Source organism: Hippoglossus hippoglossus, chromosome 7, assembly GCF_009819705.1.
Source record: "Hippoglossus hippoglossus isolate fHipHip1 chromosome 7, fHipHip1.pri, whole genome shotgun sequence".
Taxonomy (NCBI): Eukaryota; Metazoa; Chordata; class Actinopteri; order Pleuronectiformes; family Pleuronectidae; genus Hippoglossus; species Hippoglossus hippoglossus.
Genome location: NC_047157.1, coordinates 3,156,501 through 3,167,094, shown reverse-complemented (window position 1 = coordinate 3,167,094; position 10,594 = coordinate 3,156,501). Strand labels below are relative to the sequence as shown.

Here is a 10,594-nt window from a genome sequence, read left to right as displayed (position 1 = left end):
TGTTAATCCCCCCAGTTTGCTGCATTTCCACAGTCAATCCATAGTAAACAGATTTAAAATGTAGTTCAGGTCCTCTTTGGCCTGATGGGGGCACTAAATCAACAGCCTTTGGGACTGAGAGATAATGTTGTTTATCTACAAACACATGTCACAATGTAGATAAAGTGGGGGGTGGTATCTGGGTGTGACACTCGACAGTCAACTCTCCCTCACTTCCAACATTACTGCAACAACACGTTCCTGTCGATTCATGCTGCACAACATCAGGAGAATACGTCCCCTTCTCACTCAGAAGGCGGTGCAGGTTCTGGTCCAGGCTCTGGTCATCTCACGCCTAGACTATTGTAACTCCCTCCTGGCAGGTCTACCTGCTAGTGCCATCCGACCTCTGCAGCTCATCCAGAATGCAGCAGCTCGACTGGTTTTTAACCTAAATTCACTCACACTACTCCGCTCCTCCACTCCCTTCACTGGTTACCGATGGCTGACCGTATACGTTTCAAAACATTAGTACTTGTGTACCGTGCTGTGAACGGATCGGGTCCAGTCTACATCCAGGACATGTGTCAAATGTTACACCCCAGCCTGTCCACTCCGCTCTGCATCTGCCAATCGGCTTGCTGCTCCCTCACTGCGAGCTAACCACTCAACTGTTTGCTGTCCTGGCTCCTAAACGGTGGAACGAGCTCCCCATTGACATCAGGACAGCAGAAAGTCTACACATCTTCCACCGCAAACTAAAAACACACCTCTTCCGACTATACCTTGAATAAAAGTTTAACCTAACAATTTAGTAGCACTTAAATGGCACTTACTTATAGCACTTTGTAGTTTGGCTTTCTTGAAGAAATTGTACTTTCTTGATTCTTGTTGTTCTGGGTCTGTACCCTCATGGTTGAATGCACTTATTGTAAGTCGCTTTGGATAAAAGCGTCAGCTAAATGAAATGTAATGTAATGTCTCTATCTTCACTTCTTCACTGCTGCAGAGCTGGCAGGGGGCCCTGGAACTGAACGGTTCTAAAGATATTGTCATTTAAGTTTTTGATAGGCTCTGAATGTTCTGTGCATAATGACAGCCAGCTGAAGTAAATGGCTTTACGACCACGTGATTTCGAACCCTAAGCTCTACACCTGTCGCTATGAGACTGCTGGTGGGTGTGGTCTGACGGTGACGACACAGCGGGGGCTGGTCCTCACGCTCGCCCCTGACAGCGTGCTGTGTGCGGCGAGGCAGCAGAAGCATGAGGCTCTGGAACGAGGAGGTGGTGGTGATGCTGTCTGTCCGCTGAAGTGCTCTGTAACTCCCCTTATAAAGTCAGGAGCGGGACGGCAGTGCTGGCGGAGGGAGGTGAGTGTTCCAGTGGACATGGGTTTAACAGACCTAAACTTCTCTCACTCACAGTATCGTCTACATGTTGTCACTTGTCTATGTACCAGGCCCGGATCTACACTGCTCAGATTGAGGGGGCAGTTAGACATTTTTTAGTTTTTAAGAATGTGCCACAATAGGCGATTCAATCATTTTGAATTGACGTGGTATAATAATAATATAAATAAATATTATTAGTATAGGTTTTTACACTTGCCACGCACACTAGTGACTGAACTTTTGTATGCCTGCGCTGAAGCAGACAGGCAGGTGATAACCCCCTGTAAGGAGTGGTATCGATCTAAGATATGTTGAAAAAAAACAGTTCAACAGCCCAGTTTGCTTAGATGGAACTTTGAAAAGTGTGAAAAGATTAAATCATTTTCTTAATTTTACGTTTATTTAAATCAAATGTCTTATTGGAGATTATTGGCACCTGGAGACTTTGGCTTGGTTGTCATCTTTGTAGTGGTTAATTTTGTTGACAGCACCTGAAGGCAGCACCAACAAGGAAACTTTCAAATAGCACAGAATATACAGTGCATCCGGAAAGTATTCACAGCGCTTCACTTTCCCCACATTTTGTTATGTTACAGCCTTATTTCAAAATGGATTAAATTCATTTTTTTCCTCAAAATTCTACACAGAATACCCCATAATGATGACGTGAAAAAGGTTGTTTTTTTTTAATTTTTGCAAATTTATTAAAAATAAAAAGCGAAAAAAATCACATGTACATAAGTATTCACAGCCTTTGCCATGACACTCAAAATCGAGCTCAGGTGCATCCTGTATCCACTGATCATCCTTGAGATGTTTCTACAACGTGATTGGACTCCACCTGTGGTCAATTCAGTTGATTGGACAGGATTTGGAAAGGCACACACCGTCTATATAAGGTCCCACAGTTGACAGTGCATGTCAGAGCACAAACCAAGCCATGAAGTCCAAGGAACTGTCTGTAGACCTCTGAGACAGGATCGTATCGAGGCACAGATCTGGGGAAGGGTACAGAAAAATGTCTGCAGCATTGAAGGTCCCAATGAGCACAGTGGCCTCCATCATCCGTAAATGGAAGAAATGGTGGTGGCAGCATAATGCTGTGGGGATGGTTTCAGCGGCAGGAACTGGGAGACTAGTCAGGATCGAGGGAAAGATGAATGCAGCAATGTACAGAGACATCTGTGGTGGCAATTTTCTGTGAATCAAGCACAAAGTCAAACAGTTGGACTCACAGTACAATCACCAGAAGGATAATATACAATGAGCGAAGAACAGACATGAGTTGTGTTCTTATAACGCATAGCCCCCTCCCACAAGGGAGAAGAAGGTATTTATTACCGTCTTTGATGTTTCATTAGGGTGGGGGACATCCTGGCTTCATTTCTGGCCCAGACCCCTGGAGTGTCCCCTGGGGTGACCCATTTGCTCAGAGACCCCATAAAGTGTCAGGCTTCCCAAGGCCATATCAATTAAAGTCCCTGAGCAAATAATCGTAAACCCTAAGATAAACACATCTGTTTATCCTCTACATACATGTCTGTTCATCCATTAATCATTACACAAATGCAGAATTTCCATTACACTTCCTTGATGAAAACCTGCTCCAGAGCGCTCTGGACCTCAGACTGGGGCGAAGGTTCATCTTCCAACAGGATAACAACCCTAAGCACACAGCCAAGATAACAAAGGAGTGGCTTCGGGACAACTCTGTGAATGTTCTTGAGTGGCCCAGCCAGAGCCCAGACTTGAACCCGATTGAACATCTCTGGAGAGATCTAAAAATGGCTGTGCACCGACGCTCCCCATCCAACCTGATGGAGCTTGAGAGGTCCTGCAAAGAAGAATGGGAGAAACTGCCCAAAAATAGGTGTGCCAAGCTTGTAGCATCATACTCAAAAAGACTTGAGGCTGTAATTGCTGCCAAAGGTGCTTCAACAAAGTATTGAGCAAAGGCTGTGAATACTTATGCACATGTTCGAATTTTGAGGAAAAAAATGAATTTAATCCATTTTGGAATAAGGCTGTAACATAACAAAATGTGGAAAAGTGAAGCGCTGTGAATACTTTCCGGATGCACTGTATTTTGAAACATATGCAGAAAGGGTTGCAACCATTTGTTTGTGACATATCGATCGCAATCGACCGGTTGGCGACCACTGTTCTACAACAATAGTTGTACAGTAACGATTCTTTTATTGATAATTTTATATTCTACAATAGTTGCAGTAACGTTTCTTATATGTATAACGTTAGCTTCTACATCAATAGATACAGTATCGTTCTTTTTTTTTTAACAGTTACGTTACCCTATTTGTTAGACAGTTTTTGTCTAAAGTTATCTCTAAACTACCTTTGTACAATGTTAATGTGGAACTAGCTACATTTTTCGTGTGGGAGCTTTATTATGCTCAGGTTTCTTCCTTTGAATAAGACACCTCTGCCTTCAGCACACAGACATACAGGGGCGTATCTTTCATTTTACTGTTGGGGGGTACGATAAACAGAGAAATTTCTCAAGAGCAATTCCAGGAGGGGACACCAAAGGGGACCACTAGACGAGGTACAGCAGTGCGGTAGAGAATGTAGGCCTGAGGTAATCATAGACGAGGTATTCTGCTCTATAATTAGACCTTGGCCAGTGTCCTTACACCAGAGAGGACACTAAAGTATCTCGTTTTGACGCGACTCCTGGACTATATTGAAAGCCTGACCTGTCAGTGCATGTTAACAGAGCAGAGTATATTAAATATAAAGTTACCCTCCATTCATTTGACAAAGTATTCACCCTGTACTGCTCATTCACCTCCTACCTGTTTTATGTTTCAGATCTGTAAACAGAGCTATAAATGCAAATTTCACATTTGTAATGCAAATGGTAGAAATGCTACGACTCAACAAGCATATGTACAGTGAAGGAAATAAGTATTTGATCCCTTGCTGATTTTGTAAGTTTGCCCACTGACAAAGAAATGAACGGTCTATAATTGTAATTGTAGGTTTAACAGTTTTAAATTCTAAATGTTTTATCAATAATATTGAAACTAAGGTTGTATAAATGCAACTGAAAGGAAGAGCAGGCTGATTGAAACAGTAATTATTTTGATGTGAAAGTCGAGCAGCATCTCTCTAAGACAGGAAACAGGAAATGATGATGATGTGGTTCATTCACCGCAGAACTTAGTTCTTAATGTTCTCGCTAATGGCTTGATCAACTGATTACATCAGCAGATACATAATGTAGCAAAATGTTGACAGACTTGGTGGCTGATCATGTCACTGGCATCTAAGCAAAAGAGACATTTTATTAGTCATTACTTTCAATATTTGACACACAATGTGATTATGAGTTTGTTGATATACATATTTTACAGAGAGGAGCTTGTTTACACCAAATCAATCCCCTCTCATTGTCTGTCTAACCTGTCACTGTGTCCGAGCCCTCTGAATCATTCATAATCTAGTAACTGAATTATTAACTGTTCTGCTGACTAAGTTACACATCAGTATAATGGATGGTGTTTGTGTGTGTCTGTGACTGATAGGAAATGCGACGTTATTTAAGGAAGAATGCTGTTTTGGCAGTGCTCCTATTAGCTGGGGGATTGTACTTCATGAGCCAGTCAAGTTTTCTCATAGCTGTAAGTTCTCTCACACACACACACACACACACACACACACACACACACACACACACACACACACACATGTTTTCACAGGCCACTTTTGGCCAGTTGCATGTACTACTTTCTGGGGACTGACCCTAACCGCTGACCCATAAATATTTTCCGCTTGACTTTTGTTCCCACGTAACTGGTCTTATTCTGAAATCCATCCCAAAGATGTTCTCTCTTTATCTAACACACACACAGGATTACATTTATATTAATTTATATTATTTTATTATTTCAGAGCATGAGATTCACATTTACATTTCTGCTGCTTGCAAAGTTGAAACAAACCTGAAAGTGGGACTTTACAAGAAAGCATCATTTGAACTGTATTTAGACCTATTTACATAGCATATTCTGACTTTCTATGACATTTTTGTTTTGCAGGGCCCCACAAGGTCAAGTGAACACAATCCAAATGAATTATCTTGGCAGACAGAGAGGTTTGTCAGAAAGGAGTCCTGGGTTGATCAGGGAGATTACCTGCCTCTCAATGCGTCCTATAAGATGCTCGCTGGAGCACCATCTATTCAACAGAGTATGTGATACACTTTTTGATTTCTTTATTGATGTGATTGTTATCTGAAGTTATTCCCAAACTTTTATTTTGTCACAGGAAGACATTATTGAAAATTTATCAAAATATTTATTACAATTATGTACATGCCTTCTCACAACGCCAAGAAGGCTGAACTCTATCGAATACAAACTACATTTGTATTTTGTATTTGGGATGACAGATAGCAGGATATCAGGAAATGTCTAGCTTAAAGGGATACTTCACCCAGAAATGTAAATTCACTCATTATCTACTCGCCTCTATGCCGATGGAGGGGTGGGTGAAAGTGTTTGAGTGCACAAAACACTTTTGGAGTTTCAGAGGTGAACAGTGTTGCAGCAGAATCCAATACAATCAAAGTCAATGGTGACTCCTCCTTCAGACGTAATAAAACAACAGAAAAAATATATATAACATGCCTCCATACTGCTCGTGTTGTGTCACCAAAGTGTCCACAAGCCCCAACATTCATATTTGACTCGAAACAAAGTCATTTACACCAAGTTTTAAGCCTAAACTTCTGCTAATGTCCCGCTAGCTTATCCACTTCTGCGACCTTTTAGGTGTAAAACACGGTGGAAATGACCTTGTGTTGAGTCGAATATAAATGTCGGGGCTTGCGGATACTTGGATGACACCACACGAGCAGTATGGAGGAATGTTGCAGGTTTTTTCTATTCTTTTTTTAACGTCTGAAGATATAGGTCACTAATATCTTCAGTTGTAATGGATTCGGCTCCTGCACTGTTTGCCCCTGAAACTCCAGAAGTGTTTTGTGGACTCAAACAAAACAAACCACCCCTTCATCGGCATAGGGGTGAGTAGATAATGAGCGAATTATCAAACTTGGTGAACTATTCCTTTTAAGGTAGTGTTCAGACAAATTTTGGCTCTGTGTAGACCTCAAACCCACTGCTGCAATGGGAAATGATCAAGCAAGGCGCAGTATCAGCTAATCAAATACACGCATGCACATATTCCTGTGATATTAGCGTCACATTCTCTTACTTTGCGATATAAACACTAATAGTTAGGCACTTTAATGAAAACTGATTTACAGTATAGTAGTATGAGTAGTAGCAGCAGTAGTGTCATAGGAGAATCTTCGAAGTGCAGATTTTGTATTTAGTCTTGAAGTAGCTGAGCTGACCAACACAGCCCCCTGTGTTGTTTTAACTCAAGGCTGACTATGTTCTGAACATCTGTTAATCAGACCCTCTTTGCTTGGGTGAGGCTAAGAATCAAGGCCAGTTTATACAACCATGAATAAACTCAGGGTAACTCAGGCTGCCAGAGAGCCCAGTAGATGTGACATCCAAACCTGTTGGGCTTAGTGATAGGTGAAAGCATTATTTAACATTAGGACTTGGCTTTAATAGGAATACTCCTAGCATTTGGCACAAAACACAATGTGTCTTGATCATGTAGAAAATATATGTATTCTTAATGGCGTAAAACCAACTCACACTTACCATTTCTGTTTTAGGGTATTTATCTGTTGGGATGTCATCGATAAATAGGAAGAAGGGCAGCTATCTAATTCCCACCCTGCAGTCCCTCTTCCAACAGTCGTCTTCTGAAGAGCGCTCAGCCATGGTGGTGGTAGTGCTGCTAGCAGATTTTGATGCCAGCTGGAGAATTGCCACAGTGAGGGAGATCAAAACTGCATTTGCCTCAGAGCTGGAGCAAGGCCAGCTGGTGGTCATCCATGTTCCTGAGGACTGGTACCCTCCTCTTACAGGTGCAGCATTCATGTCTAACTCACAACTGAATTCACATCCGTGTCATGACTGTTTTGTTGAAGCTGTGTTAAAGTCTCTCTAGCTGTTTTCAAATAATTCAGAAATCCAAACAGAATTGGGTCCGGACTTTCTCTGGACTTCACCTTTCGCACATGAACAACACAGCAGGAGATTCTCCACTCAGACACATTCACAAAACCCCAGAAATCAGAAGTGTTCCAGTCAATGGGTGGTGTAGCAGGCAGTGGCAGAATGTAATGAATAAATTCCACTGCGAAGATCACATGTTTTTGTTTACATCACATTGGCACCGGCGTTGGCTCTCATCACAAAAAGCTCTCTTGACATTTTTGTCAGTGTCTTCTATGTGAATGGCACTGCTTTTTCATCCTGAGATACTTGAAATTTCTTATTTTTAAATTTTTTGCATTTTTGCATCCGTCACATGTTAGAAACGTCATAAACACACCCACATGCTCATGGTGAATCCTGCGGAGGATCTCCTGCTTTGTTCTCACATCGGGTCATTAGGACCTTCTCCAGAGTTTTTACAAGGGGAAGGCTGGCGAGCCTCTCACTCTGACATTTAGGTCAATGTCATGACTTGCATATTTAGTTAGACACAATTTCACTACATGCATATATTATATTATATATTATTTTTGGCTTCTCAAATCCCTAAATGTCAGCTCGTTCAAATGTGTGCAAATGTGCAGAAAAGGAAAACTATTTCAAATGTTACTTTAAAGACACTAAATTCAAAAGTAAGTCCTGTTTGCATATTTTAAATGTCAGGTTGGCACAACCCTAAACTGTAGACTTTTATTTTGAAATGAAAAGGTAACAGTTAACAAGATATTGCATCAGCCAGAGGAGCTCAAGTGACCTTTATAGCCAAGTAAAAACATTTGTAGATATCTCTCAAATATTGCTAAAAATAGCTATTATCAACTGATGTGTAGGCTGGTACACGTTCCATGTCAGTGGTAGAACCAATGTAAAAAAAAACATGAAGTGCAAATAGTCGATTGTTAAAAATATATTCTTGCTGTTTGTATAACAGAGCACGATAAGAAAAGAAAACACCTCAAAAACACCTTTGCGGCGTAACCAAATTTACTTAAGGCATTTAAGCGCACACACACAGGCTTGGGGGTTGTCCTCTGGGCCAGCGACAGGTCCTCACTTGAGTCCTTTCTGCGAGTCCTCTTTTTAGTTTTGAATGATTCAGTTTGACTTTCTGATTCCCCTGCGTCATCAGCAGCTTTCCTCTGCTCCATCTTGCTCCACCCAACAGATAACAAAGTTCTCCCTCACCTATGATTCCTCCGCTAATGATGCGTTCAAGTGTTAATGTGACGGTCAGCAAAAACAATCACACCTGCTATATAGGTCAGATAAAATAAGAACAACGTGGAATTTAAATCTCATGTCTTTGTTTCATTACCTGTGATTACTTTTTTTTTAAATCAATCATAAATGTTTGGTTGTAATCAACGCTTACTTACAAATCTGAAACTTTTTTATCTATTTATTTTCTGATGACCTCTCACGGCCCACCTGCAGTGGCTTCACGGCCCACCAGGGGGCCGCGGCCCACACTTTGGGAATGACTGCTCTAATGGATACCTGCCAAAGATTTAACTTAAAATACAATTTTAATTGTTAAGAAATTAATCTTTGCAGTTTGAAATTTAACAAATGAGACTTGTTTAACCACATTGTTCTGGACTCAAACATATTTATTTCATCTATATAGAAAGCACTAGAAAGGTTCTAAAAAATACCTTTTTAGAACCTTTGTCTTTGACCCCTTTGCCTTCTCACAATCGGCCCCTCCAGATAATGTCTGGTGATTATCAGGAGTTCAGTGCATTCAGTACATTCTGAAATCAGCCTCTGATTCTCCTACAGGTTTAAAGAGGAACTACAATGATTCTCCGCAGAGGGTATCGTTCCGCTCCAAGCAGAACTTGGATTACTCCTTCCTCATCCACTACAGTGCCAGTCTTGCCCAGTACTACATCCAGCTGGAGGATGACGTCTTATCTGCCAAAAACTTCCTCACCGCCATCAGGAGGCATGTTGGGGAGCAAGAGGCAAAGAAGACCACTTGGGCAATGCTGGAATTCTCAGCCCTCGGCTACATCGGGAAACTCTACAAATCCACCCATCTTCCTCTCTTGGCCCGCTTCCTCTTCCTCTTCTACCAGGAAATGCCCTGCGACTGGTTGATGTCTCACTTTCGAGAGCTGCTGGCTCAGAAGGAGACGATCCTCTTTAAACCATCGCTGTTCCAGCACATGGGCACTTTCTCCTCGTTTGAAGGGACATACAACAAGCTTAAGGACAAGGACTTTGAGGAAGGGTTTTACGCCAATCCTGCAGCTGAAGTTTACTCTGATATGTCCTCCTACAAGAAACATATCCCCAAACATGCCTGGGAAGCAGGGGAGGAATTCTTCTGGGGGCGTGCCCCAGAAAATGGAAATTACCTGACTGTGGTGTTAACAATTCCTGCAGTGGTGACAGAGATATTTGTAGAAACTGGGTCAGAGGGTAAAGACATCCTGGAGTCAGCTCAGGTGGAGTTGGGCCATGATGTTACCATCGAGAACTCTGAGAAGAGTTGTAAAGAGTTCCAGTCAGTCGGGACGGTAGTGAGTGGGAGGTTTGAGATGCATGAGGTAAACAAAAAGTATAACTCTGCTTCATCCTGTCTGAGGATACAAGTCACAGGAGGACAGAGGGACTGGGTGATCATCAAGAAAATCCGGATCACAACAGAGCTGAGTACACCTCCACGACAAGCAGAGGTGTGACTCTCTATTCCTGTCAGACTCCTTTATTTATTTATTTATTTATTTATTAATTTTTTTTTGTGAATGTCGTGTCTTGTTGAACAGTTCAATTGGTGAAACAACAATTTAATGCTAAATGAAACCTTGTAAAGCTACTGTCAATATGAAGAAAATGTTTGACCAAACTCTGTGGTGTGTCTCTTCAACATTATGAAGAGCATTACTAAAAGAGCATATCCATAATAAGAAAGCTTCTCAATGTGTAAAGATATTTTTATGCTTTTAAGTAAAAACTTTATATCTCCGACTGCCTTAAAGACAAGCACACTTCAGAGGTGTCTATTGTGTAATGTCTATTGTTTTTCAATTTTGAGTTGTGGAGGAGGGGGTAACTGAAATTCATGTGTTTGTATGAGTCATGGGGAGAGGCAAAATGTGTGTTTGTGTGTG

The 10,594-nt window shown here is 41.5% G+C and overlaps 1 protein-coding gene across 5 annotated transcripts; it reads left to right on the top strand.

Annotated features, from left to right (window-relative positions):
• Nucleotides 1–974: 974 nt before the first annotated feature.
• On the top strand, nucleotides 975–10,490 carry LOC117765390 (alpha-1,3-mannosyl-glycoprotein 4-beta-N-acetylglucosaminyltransferase C-like). 5 transcript variants are annotated; one of them, XM_034591978.1, is made up of 7 exons: nucleotides 975–1,350; nucleotides 4,917–5,012; nucleotides 5,430–5,580; nucleotides 7,088–7,342; nucleotides 9,258–10,206; nucleotides 10,313–10,335; nucleotides 10,383–10,408. In XM_034591978.1, exons 2-5 carry the CDS (start codon nucleotides 4,920–4,922, stop codon nucleotides 10,163–10,165), a joined length of 1,407 nt encoding a protein of 468 aa, XP_034447869.1. In that variant the 5' UTR covers nucleotides 975–1,350; nucleotides 4,917–4,919; the 3' UTR covers nucleotides 10,166–10,206; nucleotides 10,313–10,335; nucleotides 10,383–10,408. The 5 variants fall into 5 exon arrangements, with proteins under 5 accessions (XP_034447869.1, XP_034447867.1, XP_034447866.1 ...); XM_034591976.1 differs by having other exon boundaries at nucleotides 10,313–10,490; XM_034591975.1 differs by having other exon boundaries at nucleotides 9,258–10,208; nucleotides 10,300–10,490.
• Nucleotides 10,491–10,594: the final 104 nt, after the last annotated feature.